The sequence below is a fragment of the Nannobrachium achirus genome, assembly GCF_963921795.1.
Source record: "Nannobrachium achirus genome assembly, chromosome: 5".
NCBI lineage: Eukaryota > Metazoa > Chordata > Actinopteri > Myctophiformes > Myctophidae > Nannobrachium > Nannobrachium achirus.
The window spans coordinates 26,600,955-26,620,084 of record NC_137814.1 but is presented as its reverse complement, the minus strand read 5'-3'; the positions used below and the strand labels follow the sequence as shown (position 1 = coordinate 26,620,084).

Below are 19,130 nucleotides of genomic sequence, written 5' to 3'. Positions count from 1 at the left end.
GAGAGAAGGAAAGTAAAGTGCAGAGTTATGTCAGCTGTTGTGTCTTTTTCTTTTTTAGAGAGAGAGCTGGTGCTGATGACAAGTGCAGGCCTCGGGGCCTTACAGGACCTCAGGGCCAGGCTGGAGACGGGAAAATGTTTTGATTGTGTTAACAGCCAGCATGACGTCTTGAGTATTTTTACACTTTAAATCAAGGATAATAGGTGACATGCTTAAAGTACAGGGAGATGTTTTTTTTATGTGTGTGTGTGTGTGTGTGTGTGTGTGTGTGTGTGTGTGTGTGTGTGTGTGTGTGTGTGTGTGTGTGTGTGTGTGTGTGTGTGTGTGTGTGTGTGTGTGTGTGTGTGTGTGTGTGTGTGTGTGTGTGTGTGTGTATTAAGGGTGCAATTGTTTACAAAATTCACTGTTGGGTTCGGTACGACATTTTGGTGTCACGGTTCGATACTTTTTCGATACAAAAAATAAACAGAAATGTCCTTGATTTATAAATGTATTTTATAACTATATTATATTATAATAATATTATGTGTATGTATTATATTATACATACACACACGCACGCACGCACGCACGCGCACACACACACACACACACACACACACACACACAGTGTAGAAGCATTAGTGGTTCTCAAACTGTCTTTGCTTCAGTAGTCTACACCCGTTCTCTGAATCCAAGCACCCCCCCCCCCCCCCCCCACTACCTGACTGCAACAGTATGCTTAGAAAACTGCAAGCTCTATCTCTAGAATATGATGCTACAGTCAGTGTGAATGAATCATAACCCACCTTTTGAAGAAAATAACATTTCAAACGAGAAATGGAATAAAAGCGTTACAATCTGTGCCTCCTGTGAGGCGACTGTGGCCATAGAAGCCTTTCAGCTTTGATGTCAAAATATTCAAGATAAAACGGCATAATGGCAGTTCTGTCAGGTCAGCTCATGAATGGATAAAGACAACTTATGAATGGATAGAATATATTTTATGGGATATACTGTAAAATGAGCCATGTATTTATTATGGTTTGGCAATGAATTGGATCTGCTTTTAGGTACTCTGATAAAGCGCATCTCTCTACCATAGGGACTCCGAATCCACCGTACATAAACAGCCAATCCAAAACCACAGGTGGTAGCTGGGGTGGTGGAGGGTACGCAGCAATTTTATGCAAGGTAGCAGCAGTGGTGGAAAAAGTATACTCAAATGTTTTACTTAAGCAAAAGTATCACTACTGCAATATATAAATACTCTGTTACAAGTAAAAGTCGACGTCTGTAATTCAAAATGTACTTGAGTAAAAGTACAAAAGTATTGGCATCAAAATATACTTAAAGTACCAAAAGTAAAAGTACAAAATGTTTGAAAAATGTAGATCGTCTATTTTCAAATAGCCTAGTTACAAAATAGGGCTAAAGTGGATTAATGTATGTTTTCTAATCATTTATATCAGCAAAGTAACTATTAACTAAAGTTTTCAAATAATTGTAGTGGAGTAAAAGTACAACATTTGGATCCGAGATGTCAAAGTACTGAAAACTGGAAATACTCGAGTAAAGTATAATACTTCAAAATTGTACTTTAAAAGTACAGTACTTAAGTAAATCTACTTAGTTAGGCTACACGCAGTGGTGAGAGGGGCAGCAGCAAGCAAGCAAGCAGGAATGAGCAGTGCAAACCTCCAGTTTAAATAGAGCGGTCTGAGAATGAAATGCGTGGGTGATTGGATGAGTGATGTAATAAACGTATATTAGTCCTGTGCCCGGGGATGTGTGCTCACAGGGGTGTGCACAGTATCTGAGGGATTCTTCTGAGAATGTAGGAGTATCGAAGTAATGTTGGAGTGCCCGTTGGGCAGATCTTTATATGCCCATATATGGTGTTCCATGTTGGAGTGCCCGTTCTTCTTCTTCTTTCCTGTAGGGCAGATGAGATCTTTATGCCCATACATGGTGTTCCGTGTGTCCAGGCCAGTCTGTGATGTCAGTACTACAGTATGATGTCAGAGTACTGCAAACAAGGGGGTGGGGCTATTGACGCTCATTAGATGTGACTATACTAATTGACCCTTCGCAAAGCCCCTCCCCAAAAGTGCTTAGCAACCGTTGCTAAACTGGTTGTCAGCTGTCATACTCTAGCTGTCAATGTTGTCAATGTTATTTTGACTCACCCGCTCAGGTGATGGCCAGGTGGTGTAAACTCATTTAAAACAAACAATGTACAAATCTGCAGTGATCTGATGCTGAGGTGTTGACGGCTGCTGGGCTGGCTTTGTTTCGGATTCCGCACGTTTAGTACCCTGACTGTATAATAATTAATGTGTTGGTCTATTTATGAACTGCTGCTACGGTATGTAGCCTTACCGTGCGGTACATGAAAACTCCTGTCCGGACCGGTGATAAATGACGTTAAAGTTGATTGAGTTGATACTGTTTCACCCTCTAACATTTACCTGTGTTTGTTGTTAATATTGAAATAATGTAATGCAATTTATTCCAGTGCATAGCCTACTGCAGGCTTTGTAGACTAGATTTAGGAGATATTTTGAAGCTTTTGCTCCTGAAATGATCAATTATTTATATGGGAAAAAGCTGTCATAACATGCAAGATGAGAAGCAGAGCTTGCCAACGCCCTTCTAACTCGTTGCTGACGTGATATTGGACAAGGACAGGTTGGGGTGGTTGTTAGCGAAGGGTCAATTGCCGATTTAGTCATGTGGTTTGGTTTTAAACTCTTTACAGAGATTCACACACAAAGTTTGTCAAAAGTCTTAACCCTGAGTTAAATAGGAGCAGTAGCATAGCGCTAGTTGTATTATAAAGGCTTTTAAACAGCTCTCCCTGTGGACAAATACCCATAATGGAGGATTGATTGGTGTGAGGGTGTCTTGTTCTGTGCTAAATGTCCCCTCTGGTCCCATTGGAATCATCCAGCAGAGTGATGGCTGTCCTCTCTTGTCCCTCACTAGGAATCCTCCAGCAGAGTCTGCTCATTGAACCAGAGAGCTTGGTGTCCCTCAACCTGCTGGTGGCGTCCGCAGTCTCGGCCTTCACCATCGGGGCGGCGCTCTCCGGCCTGGCCGTCTGCTGGATCATGGCCCACAAGCCGGCCAGCCGCCGCAATGCCCCGGCGTCGTCCATCCAGCGCCGCGACCGCGGCCACCTGAACCCCGGCATGGCGGGCTCCGTGCTCAGCGTGACGCGGCAGGGCGGCCGCGACCACGACCACGACCGTCCCTGCGGCGAGGGCGGCGAGACCCTGTTCGTCATGCCCAACGGCTGGTCCAAGTCAGGCGAGCTGGACCCCGGGTTCCTGCCCACGCCGGAGCACACGCCGCAGCAGAAGCGGCGCGGCCTTCGCCTCTCCGACTCCAACTCGGGCGGCTGGGACACCAGCCAGACGTACCTGGGGGGCGGCTCCGTGGGCCTGGGCTCCCCGTGCCCCCTGCCCGCCTCCGTCTACCTGACCAGCCGGCTCTTCCAGCAGAGGGAGGGCGGGAGGCGCGGGGGGCGAGGGCCGCGGGGCCGCCGACGGCGCGGGGCCGCCCCAGCGCCAGCACTATGTGTGCCTCGGCAAGCAGGAGAAGGCGGTGCGCAGCGGGACCCCGCACAAGGCGCCGCTCCGGAAGTCGACGCCGGGCGACTACGTGTACCCCGTGACCCCGCAGGACTCGCCGGAGCGCCGCCGGGTGGTCTCGGCCCCCAGCGCCCCGGCCGCCACCACGGCAGAGTACGGCGAGCCGCTGCCCCTGCGCTGGGGCCCCGCCCAGGAGGGCTACATCCTCAGCAGCCACCACCACCACGGCGGCGGCATGGTGCCCGTGGGCGCGCTGCCCCCGGCGCCCGCAGGCACCATGCCGTACGGCGGCGCCATGGGCCACCCACACCCACACCCGCACCCCCACCCCCACCCCCACCCTCACCCTCACCCCCACCACACGCCCGGCCTGGGGCGGGCGCTGCTGAGAGGAGCCCTGGTGGGCAGAGGAGAGATGGGCGAGCTGGTGGATCTGAGTCAGCTGATGAACAAGAAGACCTGCACGGAGAGGACTCAGCCCAGCCAATGAGCGCTATAGCAGCACAGGAGGGGGGAGGAGGGGGGAGGAGGGGCTTTCCATGTCTACGGTTAGGTCTCACGCCATTCTCTCTCTCTCTCTCCCTCTCCTCTCTCCCTGCTCTCATCCCTCTCTCATCCCCTCCTTCCATTCCCCTTCCTCTTACTAAGTTCGTCGTGATTCAAGACCTTCTGATCGTCTCTCAGGCAAACCCCCCCCTATGATCCCCCCCCCCCCCCCCCTCCTCCTCCTCACACACACATATGTACACACTCGCGCACACACACACACACACACCTCCACCGTGCGGCCGGTCCCTCCCTCCTCTTCGCGATTGGCCACCGGTGGTCTGCCACTCATACCCCCTGCCTGCCTGCTAATTGGACGATAGAGTTGGAGGGCTGTTGCTGTGTCTGCATTGCAGAGTTTGCCCCTCTCTCTCTCTCTCTCTCTCTCTCCCCACTGCTGCTGCTGCTGCTGCAGCTCGCCCTCCCTCCCTCAGACAGAGGGAGCAGACGGGGGGGGGGGGGGGGGGGGGGGGACATGGAGGAAGGGAAGGAACATGAGGAAGGATGGAGGGCAGATTAAAACAGAGGACGGAGACAGAATGAGGAGATGAGGCGGCGACCACTTATCGATGCCCGTCCCGTGATGCGTGCAGTGGATCTGCACCCAGGGACGCGTAAACTCAACCACTCCAACTCTCAGCATCCTCCTCTATTCTGGCCAGTAACGGTTTGCCGGAAACAGCCGATCCACAAGCTGACGACGCGGAACGCGGCGACAGCTTGAAAGTCGTCTGTTTTCGGCGAAGCGTTTCGGTTGTAGAGGGGGAGAAAGAAGAAAGGAGCGGACCGAGTACAGAGCCGACCGACCTCGAAGTTTACGCACGCACAGAGGGTGTGGAGTGGCTGTCAACAGAGCGCTTCAAATGCCAGCGGGTTTAAAATGACAAAGAAAAGTCTGGAGCTGTCCCTACTTCTCCCTCTTGTTGTGTCCACAGTGTTCACATGATGTGACGACTGAGGGCCTGATCTGCACCGCCACGCACCGCTGGAGCGGAAAATGTCAACTCACGACAACCCCCGTTGTAAAAAAGAAAAGGAAAAGAAAGAAAAACAAACACAAACTTTATTTGTTTGCATCGTCTGCATATTCAAACTGCGAGGAGACGACGGCAACAGCTATTTGTCTGCCTAATGAAGCGGAGCCGCTGACTGAGGTCATCGTGTGAACACACTTGTGCCTGTGCGTGTGCTTGAGTGTGTGTGTGTGTGTGTGTGTGAGTCTGGCGTAGAGGTTGTGGGGGAAATCGTTTAACAGTGCTGATGAATTGAAGAACACACACGTAATACCGGAACACATGCAGACACACACACACACACACACACACACACACGCACACACACACACGCACACGCACACACACACACACACACACACACACACACACACACACACACACACACACACACACACACACACACACACTATCTCCCTTCCTCTCTCTCTCTCCCACACGCACCCACATTCCCACAGGTACTGTAAAGCGGCGGGCGCATTGATTCCGGTGTGTCTGCGAGCGAGGGAGATGCAAGGCACGTGCGCACGCGCTGTTGCCCCCTCCTCCCCCCTCCCCCTCGGTCGTCTGGTATGAACACGGGGGCCATAAATTCACCCTCGCCGCAGCGGAGAGCGTGGCCCGGCCCCGGCCCGCCGAGCGGGACTGAAATGTCAGCAGTATTGGTGCCAGCTGCGCGCTCTCTCTATAATGACACCAGTGGTGGAAAGAGTACTCAAATATGTTACTTCAGTAAAAGTATCAATACGGCAGGGGAGAAATACCCAGTAAGGGTGCCCTCACACCAAAATACCTATGAGAGTGGAATCCGCGTTCCGCCAATGCATTTCAATGAGAGTGAAGTGGTTTCATGCCAGCAGAGGATTTCTGCAAAAAACGCTCCCTTCTCATTGAAATGCATTGGCAGAACGCAGATTCCACTCTCATAGGTAATTTGGTTTGAGGGCACCCTTACAAGGGAAAGTTCGGAATTCAAAATTTACTTGAGTAAAAGTACAAAAGTATCGGCATGAAAATGTAGTTAAAGTAACAAAAGTAGAAAGTACTCGTTATGCAGATATGTTTTCAAATGTATAAAAATCTTTGCAGATCTACAAGCTCACGTTTGTGACGGGACGGGTCGTTTAGACAGACTGACGGATAAACAGTTAAACACGCAGCCAGACACAAAGTGTGAGCAGACAAACAGACAGGCATGCAAACAGATACACAGACACACCGGCAGGTAACTAAACAGACAGAAAGGTAAACAGACGGAACGGTGGGGGGAGGCGGTGTTTGTTCGAAAGCATGAATGCAAACAAAAACTTAAATGCGCTGTATGTATTCCCCAACAGCCATCTTGTCCGTGTCACTGACACTTGACACACATTGACACACGTACACGAGCACATGCACACCTTTGTGACACACACACACACACACACACACACACGGTTTTATTGAGGTGATACAGTACAAGATGACGTTTACAGTGTTGATGATTGAACTTGCCCTGGCTCCCCTCAAGCGAGCGCCATCGGACAAAATGGAAGTTTTTCCCACCGACCCGAATGGGACCGTATATTCAGCCCATCAAAGTGTCCGAAGCCCTGGGGGAGGAGGGGGGTTGGGGTGGGACCGTTAAAATCAACAACACAACATTTGCATGAATGAGAGCAAAGGATAAAAGAAGGGACAGAAAAGGCATGAGAGGAAAGAACGAATTTAAAAGTGAGAAAGAACCACTCTGTGAGATGAAGTCGGCGACCTGGGACGACCGCCATGAAACTCTCTTGACGCCAGTTTTGACACAAATTTAAGACGTTTTAAGTCAGAGCTGCTGCCGCTGCTTGGAAGACGGAAACAAACGACGGTTCCGTACGGAAGTCGGGACAGCGAGGGCAGCAATACAGTATATAGTTCACCTGTACATAGCGGACTTATCTTCATACGGAAAAACAAACCTTTGATAATACGCAATGAAACCCAGAATGACTCGTCCTTCCCATGATGATGATGATCGCTATATGAGTACATGCATATCGTCTCTGTCGGGTGGAAACCTCATTATGTCCAAAACCGTTTATTTTCAGGATTCAAATGCAAAAGCATCAAAAGTAGCACATTGACAATCTTGAAACACGTCGCGAAGCTTGTGGAGCTGCTACTTTTGATGCTTTTGTGTGACGCTGTAGTATGATGAAGCAGAGCGTTAACTTACGAAAAAACACAAACAGTTAGAATGTGGTTAGATGGGATGTTTCTGCCCGACAGCAACGATATATCCTACAGATCTCCCAGTTTGGGCTCAGCTTGAAAAGTGGCCTTTGTTGCTGAGTCATTGTGACTAGAAATGCAAGGAAATGTACCTCCTGTCATGTGTGAGCATGAAGAGGCGAGGGCAAGGGGGGATGTGGCTCTACACCCCGGGTGAGGTTATTTTTAATGTATTTATTTTTTGGGGTAGTGGTAGTGGTGGGGGGTGTTGTATATTTTGGGACGTTTGACGTGAGTATTTTGTGGACAGGGATAGGAGGCATTTCATATTTGCACATGGCTACGCTGATTTTCCTGTAACACACTAAAATCCCTCAGTGTTTGTTCGTTTAACTTAATTGAGAGTGAGCAATTAGACCCTGTCTGGTCCAATTGCTCACTCTCATAGTTAAATTATTACTCTGGATGTATTACTGTGTAAGTAAGGTCGCTTAAAACATCCCCCTACTCCACAACCGAGACAAACAAAATGCCTTTTGTTTTATCATCTAATATGTGCCAAACTTTGACTGGCATACTGTTGTTGCCTGAGCATTTCAAAAGAAAAAGTAAAAACCTGAGACAAAAAAAACAAAACAATAGTGTTTTCAAGTACAGAAAAACATATGTATTTCATACGTTTCAAAATATACAAGACAATGACCAACAGATATATTTTCAAAACTCCTACTACATGGGAGATAATTATGTTTTTGAGTGACTAAAATTTATCTAGAATATACTCATGAGAATGTTTTTCCCTTTCCATTTCTTTGTATATATTGAAACCTCATTTAACAAAATATACGTATATTTTTCTGTATCGTTTCAAAGTGCCATGATAATGTCAGTCTGCTCAAAGAGGTGTTTCACTTCAAGACAACTTCTGAGGTCATTTTAGCATCTACCCAGGCATTTGTGTGCAGCAGCACAGACTGTTTTTAATTTGTTTGATTCAATATATGGGACATTTTATCCAGAAAGGGTCTGATAGATACAACGCGAGAGTGCAGTTTAGCCTGTCTGATAAATAGAATATAAAATATCTACATATTGAATCAAGCAACTGTATCGGGTACCAAAAAAAAAAGAAAAAAAAAAATCCAGACTAGACGTTAATTCGTTAAAATGACCTCAGAAGTATTGTAAAGTGAAAAAACCCTTTAACCTGTGTACTGCAATGCTGATGTTTTCAATAGTTTGTACCTTTGTCATTTTGCCTTTAAATGCTGAATGTGTTTCCTTTTCCCATTGACTGGCCTTTACCGTTCAAAGCATTCAAGCCCCTGGAATGCTATCAAACTATATGTACTGTATATATTATATATATTGAGGGTATGTTTATAAACTACTTTGAGACATTGTGGTATTAATTGCCCTTTATATTACCTATTGTAAATAATGTATGAGTGAACCAATACGGCCACTTTTCTCATGACTTTTATGATTATGATTATGTAAACGCTGATATTAATTAATAACATGAACTGACAAAGATGACGATTTCTGAGCAGTTTATGTCCTGTATAATAGTGCTGGTTTTATAAGTAGTTCATAAGCAGACCTTCATAATGACACTGAGACGCGCTGTAAAGGAATGCCATGTAATGTATATTTCTCCTCAAGGCTTGAGGGTGTTATCCTATGTCCAGCTGAAGCCTGTTGATTGTCTGTTCATTTGCCAACAAACTGCCATACACTAGGGGGCAGCATTTCCTCAACCTTTTTCTGGGACCGGGGCCCACTTGACCCTACGTTTTAACAGTGGGCAACAGCCGGCTACTCTCTCCTAGTGAGCGCTCCTGCCGTCATTACCGTACGTCCTCCATTGGGTAATTGGTAATCGCCAAAGATAAAATATTTTCATGTCTTTGGATGATGTTTCTCCGCCCACATTTCGACTATCGCCTCTTCACCTGCTATGGCCACTTCGCCAGTATAGTTGCCAAATTGACAAATAATGCACTTGGAAAATACTAACGGGAAATACGTCCGGCTGTCGCCCCGCTGTTAAAACGCACCGTGAGAAATCTGGTAAGCCCTCTTTCCGTTCACCAAGCCCACCTGATGCTGCTGTGTTAAGTGGTCAGATGGGTGGGCACCCGGGCCATGTTGCATTTTCAGAGCATGTTTTTGTTTGAATGATCGATCCATCCACCGTGTTACGGCTTGGATCAATGGAACTAACATTGTATAACTTTTAGCTTCCTATTCATCGGGAATCGCAACTTTAATTTCTTATTATATTTAAGCTGCACTATGTAACTTTCCTTTTCTACCACGGATTTGAGCCCGGTTTCCAGCGCGACTGCAGAAATTGTTACCATTGAAGCTGATAGAGCCTGCCTGCTTGCTCAGGGGATAAATTGAATCTTGACCATCAGGTCATAATTTGTGTCAGATCTTGTGTCTAGGTGAGACATGACCTTTGACACCATCTAGAGCAGGTAGACAATGTTATATATATATATATACCATACTCTACCATACAGATTGCATACGTTATATTGTATTAACATACTACCATACAGATTGTATAAGTTATGCCATATTAACTTACTCTACCATACCGATTGGACAACATTAAAATGCATTCATTAAGAAAAGTTACATAGTGAGGTTTTAATTTATTTAATATTAATGTTGTATTAACATTAAAATCAGTGGGCCCAGGCACCACAGGTTGAGAACCGCTGCACTAAGGCGGGGGTTCCCGTTGAGAGTGAGTGAATTTACAGATAAGACGGCCCACCTCTTCACATTCACCACATCTTTCACTGTAAAGTTGTGTTTTTCACCCCGTTTTTCGTGCCTGATTTGACTCCTTGCCTCTGCTGAATTGCCACCCAGGTGTCACACCTGGCAATTGCCCCGCCCCTTTCTCCACTGACTTCCCACTGAAGGGGCCCTTTATAATTGTCAGGCGTCTTATCTGTATTCATACTTTTACGTTCATAGTGACATTATACTGAGTGAATGTATTCATACATTTATTTTCATAGTGAATGTATTCATAAACATGTATGTTCATAGTGAGATTAATGTGCAGTTATAAGGCGGGAGGGAAAAAAGCACAAAATGTTTTTCCTTTTTTTTGTTGCATTTTCAAAAGGATCTGTAATGTACTGTACTGTATGTAAATATTGTAAAGAAAAATCACCCTTTTTTATGCCACGTTGTACGGCGGAGCCACGACGGCGAAAGATGGCGCGGATCTGCAAGTTCGCACCGTGGCACGGATGCGACTCGCTGAGAGCGTGTAGATCACCTATTTTTTGGGGGGTGCGTGTGACACCGTCGTACGGCGAAGTATAAATCAGGCTTGAAGGGGTAGTGTATATCTTATCTCTTTGGTTTTAAGGGCCGGGGTCGTTCATTCCCCACGAGGACTGTGTTTATAGGTGTGTGGGGGATTTCATTTTGTTTGATTTTATATCGCTCGGTGGGCAACGCTGAGAATACAGTGTTTATAGGCCTACCTTGAACCATGGGCTGCAGTCCAGCTCTTCCCTCGTGGTGACGGCTGAGACGGAGAGAGGAGTTGCAGGCCTGATTTCCAAGCAGAGCTGAGCCTCCTCCTTCTCCATCCTCCTCCTCCTCCTCCTCTCTTTGACTGATGTCTGCTGAGTCGAGCGGTTTTACCGAGACAGTCCCATGTTGTCATGCGCATCCATCTCTGGGGTACTGCTATTAAATGGCATTACATAACCCTACTGACTGCTGTGTGTAATAATGTACTGATGAGTCCAGTATGATGGTACAATATCACATATCGTCGTTATCGGGTGGAAACCTTGTAGTCTATGTCCAAAACCTTCCTTTTTTGTTATCATTAAAAAAGAAAAAATGATGCGAGGCATTGTGTGCTTGCAGATCTGCTATTTTCACTAGTTTTGTGCAACAGTCTTATATGATGAGGCTTTACTTTACGAAAAAACATGCACATTTGAAACTTGGATATAACTTTGAGACACAGTTACGATATCACCGTTGTTGTCGGGGCCGAAACCTCTTATCTCCATGTTCTAACTTTTTCTATGTCTTTTTTGTTGTTGTTTGTTTTATGAATGCTCTGCAGCGTCACACAAAAGCATAAAGAAATACAGTACTTCTTCCACCATTGTGTAAAAATACTTGCTTCTGGCTATATATATATATATATATATATATATATATTTTTTTTTTTTTTTTTTTTTTTTTTTTTAATGAATGCTCTACACTGTCTACAGCATCACACAAAAGCATACAGAAATAGCAGACCAGCCACGTTTTGAGCTTGTAGATCTGCTACTTTTGCCATCTTTGAGTTTTGGACATAGGCCTAATGAAGTTTCCAGCCGAGAGAGACAATATCATGCAGGTGGCCAAAAACAGCCACAGGGATGTTGTATTGTGTAAAATAATGTTGATGTTTACTTCCACCATTTATCTACACAAATTCAAAATATTTTTTATTATCACCTGGTTAGTCTCTGCAGAGGCTAATAAGGAGAATAAGAAAGCAATTATATATTTTTTGTATTTAAACAGTTGTAGCCTAGCCTAGTAAACGGACAACTTCCGTTATCCAGGAGGATGAAATGGTTTCCGGAAGATGGCGGGTACGAGGCTAGTTGTAGCCCAGTTTGTTATGATTCGAAATGAGAACATTTGAGTGGACCTTTACTTTTAAAAGCATAAACATGAATATAAATGGTATTTGAGTAGAATGCACCTTTAAAAATATAAGGAGGATGAGAAAAGTTGGCCTCCTTGTGGAATGTTGCTACAGGTTTAAACGAGGTTTTAAAATGTCCCATACTTAAGCGCTTTTAGTCATTTTTGGATAATGCTTGAGTGATCTATTAAACACATACCTGTAAAGATATTTAGGCCCTACACATAAAATATCTCAATTGTTTTTTAGTAAAGGTTTCTCGGTTGTCTCTGCTTCAACTTCAACTGTAAAGCCTCGAACAGAGTCGGGTCCGCGTGCGCCGTGCGGTGTAGTCTTTTTGAGCGTTAACGTTGTAGTTTTATGACTCAAAAAGACTACACTGCACTACACCGCGGTGGATAGCCTTCCACCGTGGACCCGACTCTGTTCGAGGCTTTACTGCTCATTAGCAATAGATGTTCATTAGCTGGCTGTCGTCAAGGAAGCATGAGGCAGACGCTGAATGTTAGGTGCAGGTAGCTGAGGTAGGCTACAGTAGCTGAAAGTATGTCACTTACACTTAGACACCCCTATTGCCACCAAAAACACACAAGGCGTCGCTGTAAGCATGCATGCCTTAAGTATAAAAAATCTCATTAATGGAGGCGTGTTTGCATCATCGTCATAGCAATAGATTACAGACACATACACGTAAACACGCCTTATGCCAGCTTCAAGCAAGAATAGACTCTTTGCATAACTGCGGCCTCAGGTTTACAAAAGGTGGAACAGGAACAGCAAACGCATCATGCACCTGTTTCCTGTTGCGGTTCATTATCTCATTGCTTAGTTCAAATTTAGGGGGTCCTCAGGTAATTAGCTTAATGTGAAACATTGTTCACCTGTATCTTCTGTGCGAGTTATAATGTGTGACATCAGACCAGTCTGACTGATGCCATGGCACCCAATTACAAGTGGGTTTGGCTGCAGACCACAGCAGATTAGGGGCGGATTGTGTGAGGGATGCTATTGGATAGTATGTTAGGGGGCGGATTGTGTGAGGGATGCTATTGGATAGTATGAGAATGACTCAATCCGCCCCCTGGAATCTCAATCCTGATGGAGGAAGTTCCCACTTTGCTCTGGAGAGTTTTTCAAAGGAGGGAGGGGGGGAGAGAGCCAGGGAGCCTGGAGCTCGGAGCTCCAGGGCCGGCCCCTCGCCGCTCGAGGCCGACCTGGGGGCACTCTCGGTGGGGCAGGCCGGCGACGGCGCTGCCCCCCCGGCCCTGGAGCTCCGGAGGTGGTCGAGTATGCTGGTGCTGGGCGGAAAGTGGCCCAGATGGGTGTCTCTACTCGGGTTTGGGATGCAAAAGGTGGTCCCTGGTGCTCAGGGGGTCCCCGGGACCTCCAGAGAACCAGGGACCACCTTTTGCATCCCAAACCCGAGTAGAGACACCCATCTGGGCCACTTTCCGCCCAGCACCAGCATACTCGACCACCTCCGGAGCTCCAGGGCCCAGGGGCCGGCCCCTCGCCGCTCGAGGCCGACCTGGGGGCACTCTCGGTGGGGCAGGCCGGCGACGGCGCTGCCCCCCCGGCCCTGGAGCTCCGGAGGTGGTCGAGTATGCTGGTGCTGGGCGGAAAGTGGCCCAGATGGGTGTCTCTACTCGGGTTTGGGATGCAAAAGGTGGTCCCTGGTTCTCTGGAGGTCCCGGGGACCCCCTGAGCTTGTCTCCCCTGCCCCTGCCTTTTAGTGTTATCAGTGCTTAAAGTGGGCACTGAGCCAGGGAGCCTGGAGCTCGGAGCTCCAGAGCACCAGGGCCGACCCTCCACACCCTCTAGGCCGACTAGGGGCTCCCTCCTCGGCCACACTCCACCCAGCGCCGGCCTCTATACCAGCAAGCTCCATGGGGACCTGTGGATATTCTGGACTTAGAAAAAATCTCGCTTCTATAGCAGATACCCAAGCTCGCCAAACGCTTTAGGCTCCTATTCAACCGCCCTTTGGGCCTCGCGCTCGAGCCTGGTACCGTCGGAACCGGCTCGCCGCCCCGCACACGATGGTGCCATCGCGGACCCCCGCGGACCCCCAGGGCCGGCGCCAGGCCCCGAAAACCGGGCCTGGCGACCTCCAGGGACCACCGGGGACCACCAGCGGCGGTCCCCGGTGGTCCCTGGCGGGCCTCCGAGCACCGCCGCCCGGGGACCCCCTCCAGGGACCCCCCGGGCCCACCAGCCGTTTTTCTTCTAAGTCCAGCAGGACTCTGAAACATTTCCCTCACAAGCCGTTTTTCTTCTAAGTCCAGCAGGACTCAGAAGAAAAACGGCTTATCAGTTTTTCTTCTAAGTCCAGCAGGACTCTGAAACATTTCCCTCACCAGACTTCCGCCCCGTCCGTGCAACGTCATAGGGGGTGGATTGAGATTCCAGGGGGCGGATTGAGTCATTCTCATACTATCCAATAGCATCCCTCACACAATCCGCCCCCCTAATCTGTGGTCTGCAGCCAGACATGTCTCCCCAATTAACTAACTGACTGACTGCATGGGTTCTCCTGGATCAATAATACCATATAGATTCCTTGTGTGTGTGTGTGTGTGTGTGTGTGTGTGTGTGTGTGTGTGTGTGTGTGTGTGTGTGTGTGTGTGTGTGTGTGTGTGTGTGTGTGTGTGGTAGGGCAACACACTGTTGTTCTCTTCCAGTTTTATATGACTTTATGAGTAGCCTAAGACTTCATATAGGCCTACTGTAGTAAACCCCAAAAGTCTATTGAGTTCAATGGAGGAGTAGGCCTATAGTAAATCCTGAGGATTGGTCAAGCTTCACATGACATTTGGCTATCCAGAAAACTCATGTTCAGGTAATCTTATGTACATGTTCAGGTAGGCCTAATCTTATCTTGTACACGTAGGCCTACACAGTAGCAACACTGCAGACTGTGAAATCATTTTCACAACATTTTATACTTTTACATAGCCTAGCATACTCTGTTCAGTAGGCTACTTCCACCATTGTGTAAAAAGACTTGCTTCTGGCCGTGGCTACAACCACAAATCCTCCTTCCCTGGCGGCTCAATGATTGAAGACCATATCGACAATCGAGATTGATTTAGAATGGTTTATGAAACATGGAGGATTGTGCAGCTGAATCAACTTAATCAACTTCTTCATGCAAAACTAAAAGGAGAAACTACATTTTGACCAATGGGATCTTTAAATGTAGGCCAATATATTTGGATAAAACAGTTTGTTAAAACGTTAAAGCACTATATTCTAGAATCATTATAGAAGAATAGGCTATACAAGAGATAGGCCTAATATAGTTTGCTCAGTAGCCTACAGGAGTTTCCCTGTCTCTCCAGCTCATGTAGGGGCTGTTAAGTATGACATCATTTTGTAGGCAGAGGAGAATTTCTGCCCCCAGTTTCCGTGAATCTTTTTACTATTTTTACTATTTACACATTTTTCTTCTCTTTGTTGTTGAAAGGAAAGTGTTAGAATTATACTTTAGTCGTTATTTTTGTCTCGGATCTGTTGAAATAGCGAGGGACAGAAAATGCTCTGGAGGCAGAGTTCTCCTCTGCCTACAAAATGATGTCATGGCTTAAAAGCCCCCCTATGCCTTTATTGATAGGACAGACTGACAGGAAAAGGGGAGAGAGACGGGGAGTGACGCATATCAAATCTGGTCGGGATCGGGAATTGAATCAGCAACACGCTGCTCATTTCTTTGTGTCATCACTTCCAATTTCACTTGTTTAATCTAGCCTACATTAGGCCTATGTTCTATGTATGTTATCTATCTTGATTGGATAAAATTGGTATCCTGGCCTGAAAATGCATTTTCCGATTAATAAAGAGCTGTAGAGACACGGAGACTCCTGTTACTGAAAAAGAAGAACATTTAGAGCTATTTAACATTTATTTTAACCAAAGAAAATCACCCATGCCTTTAAAGCCTGCCAATTGTTTCTTCTTCTTTTTTTCCACCACAAGAGTGTGCTGTAGACCAGCCTAGATTATTCTGGTCAGGGTGAGGTTCAGGCTAGAGAAGAGACAAGCTGGGGTATGTCCAGGCAAAGAACAGGCCTTGTCCGTGGCAAATTCTAGATTTTCTGTCATAGTGAGTGAGTGTGTGTGTGTGTGTGTGTGTGTGTGTGTGTGTGTGTGTGTGTGTGTGTGTGTGTGTGTGTGTGTGTGTGTGTGTGTGTGTGTGTGTGTGTGTGTGTGTGTGTGTGTGTGTGTGTGTGTGTATGGTATGGTTTATTTATTTCGGTTTTCAAAATACAATGTTTAAAAAGAAAACATTTAAAACAATAACAATTTAAAATAAATACGCAACAATGTTTCCGAAAAGGATTAGGCTGAAGCCGCAGCTTAAAGCACACCTTTATCCAAGGCGCTTTACAGAGAGCATTACTTCACCCATTCACACACACATTCATACACCGATGGCAGAGGAAAGAATGCAAAGCACCACCACCCTGCTCACCGGGAGCAACTAGGGGTTCAGAGTCTTGCTCAAGGTGTGTGCGTGTGCGTGTGAGTGAGTGTGTGTAGATAGAGTGAGTGTGCATGTGTGCATGAGTGTGCGCAAATTGAGAATAGGCCTCACATCGACCCACCAGGCCAGATCGGCAGACTTCCCATGAGCCTTTTGTAACAACACAGTGAGTTATAAGGTCAGCTAAAGGTTGAGTGAACAGCCTAGTGCTATTTTTAACATAACACACTCAGTCACACAAACACACACACACACACACACACACACACACACACACACACACACACACACACAGGGAGATAAAGAGAAATAGCGATATAGAAATCTATATGTTAATACCATAATTACATTAATCACTTGAAACCATCCTGTAGTAGGCCTACACCTATTTTGGTTTCGAGTATTTTCTAAAAAATGCAGATCTACAAGCTCACGGCACATGGCTGTCATGACTCTGACCGTGACCTCTGCCCCTGCCCTGCCGCGTGCCCTTCCAGTGTCCTTTAAGCGCTGTCCTGAAAACAATAAGTGCTCCCTTACTCCTTTGAAAACAATAATAGCGTCCTGTATTATGCGTTCCTGTTTGCCTTATCTGTGACTCTGCCCCTGTCCAGTGTGTCCTACTCCTATAAGACAAAAAGGATAGAAAAACATGCCATCTCCGCTTTACTTCACGTACCTCTGTGAAGTAGCCTAGATGGCCTCTTGTAGTGAACGTGAACACAGCTTCTGAACCACTCTTTAGCCCCATAGTCACTGAACTAAATAATAGAGCCAATCGCCACAAGCTGCACAATCTTCCCGAGATGTTCATACTAAAATGTAGTTTTTCAGAAAGACAAATCAGGAGAAAATCTACTTTATTATCAACCATACTTAACCTAAACATTACTAAAACCAAACATAATACTCCCTAAGATTAATATGAGCATCAAAACAATATTTTATTAGCACATTCATGCCATACGTTCCATAGAGCTGAACCACACCTGGACACATTACATTGTCAACTTGCAACAGGCGTTGACCCTCTTGAGTAAAAGATGAACTATTTTTAAAATAAATAACATGTTTAATGTGTTTTACAAGGTTCAAGGTTACTTTATTGTCTCCTTTGGGAGAAATTTGATGTTAGTTTGTATTTCTACCAGTAAAGAGTTTTAACTTCCTTCAGTGTTTTTTGAATGTTGAAGCTCGAAAGTAGAGTAGAGTTGCTGTAGAGTGGAAAAAGGCGTACCAAGTACAAGACAACTCCAGTTCATGTCCAGTTAAATTGTTTAAATATAGATCAGGGTTATTGTCCAAACCCTACATAATATGACTTGTCAACCGCCAGTGACACTCTTTAAGGCCAATCTATGTGTCATGGAAGACCTTATCACAGACGGTGTCGTGTAAAAACGAAAGGTCACTTCTTAAATCTCACAGTTGATTGAGTAGACGGGCACAAGACCACACCCACTTCCTTGTTTATGGTTGGTGGTGGTGTCGTGGTGAGTTGTGTGCTGTGAACTGAAGCATGAATACTCAAACCTCAGAACGCTGTGACATGTAGTGTGACGTGTTGTTCCTCTCTTGTACCACAGACCTAATGGAATCTCTCACTAGAAAACATGTACACTTCCTAGCTTCCGCGGTGGACTGAACGCACCTCTTACTCATAGCACTACTGTAACACTCATATATATGAAGCTAGTTAGCATTTTTTAGGTTTTAGAAACGCTTTTTACTTATTAGGTGCATGGTCTAACTATGTTATTGTTTTTCTAGATTGATATTCCTATGCATTTGTTTGTTATATTGTTGTTGATGTACTGACATATTATCTGGGTCATTATAGTGATACATTACCTACTTATTGTAAGTCACTTTGGATTAAAAGTGTCTGCTAAAATGCCTAAACTTTAAACTGTAAACTGTTGTACGGTAGGTTGCAGCTCAAAGTCTGCTGCTCATGTTCATACACCTCCACCCTAATGCAGTTTGTCATTTCAAGGACCCGCAATTTGATCAGACACAGACATGTAGGCTAAGGTAGACTCTCAGAATTACAGAATAACTCTCAGAGTTACATGTCTGTTTCCATTTGGTTCCTAACTATGTAGGACACCCTTTGATGAAGGTCCAGAGGGACTGAAACAATCAATCTTTTCATCAATCTGAAGAAAAACTGAAGCTGCTGAGCAAGCTTAGAGCAGAGTTTTTTCATGATTTTTGTCCATGAAATACGTTTTTTCATGATTGCTTCAGTTGTCACTGTCCAACGCACCTGCATCTGAACGAAGAGGATGTGTGAATATTTCCTTTTAGCTGGGTATCCCCTGCTGGGTACCCCCTGGAACCCCCTCAAGGATCCCTGGGGGTCCCCGGGGCCCCACATGGAGAACCACAGACCTAATGGAATCTCTCTCACTAGAAAACATGTACCGTGTTTTAAAATCTCTTTTATAAATGAGCTTTTATGAGTAAGCCTTTCATAATCCCCTCTTGTTTTATTGCTTTATTATTTGACAGGTTTTATGGTTGTATTGTATGTTTTATGTTCTTCTATTTTACTTCCTGTATTGACTATTTCATAATCATCCCGTTTCTTCCACCGATTCTACCTTTCATGTCTT

General features: G+C 45.9%; 2 protein-coding genes across 3 annotated transcripts in view; both read left to right on the top strand.

Moving 5' to 3' along the window:
• LOC308285868 (semaphorin-6B-like) overlaps positions 1-4,065 on the top strand; it is a gene marked incomplete at its 3' end in the record, with an annotated part of 43,216 nt that extends 39,151 nt beyond the window's left edge. Inside the window, 2 exon segments of the mRNA XM_080726756.1 lie at positions 2,968-3,503; positions 3,505-4,065. Of these exon segments, the coding sequence (XP_080582882.1) occupies positions 2,968-3,503; positions 3,505-4,065 (1,097 nt within the window).
• The window catches only part of LOC308285878 (histone H1-like), a gene marked incomplete at both ends in the record, with an annotated part of 500,380 nt that overhangs the window by 138,645 nt on the left and 342,605 nt on the right, over positions 1-19,130 (top strand). The gene's annotated exons all lie outside the window — the stretch shown is intronic.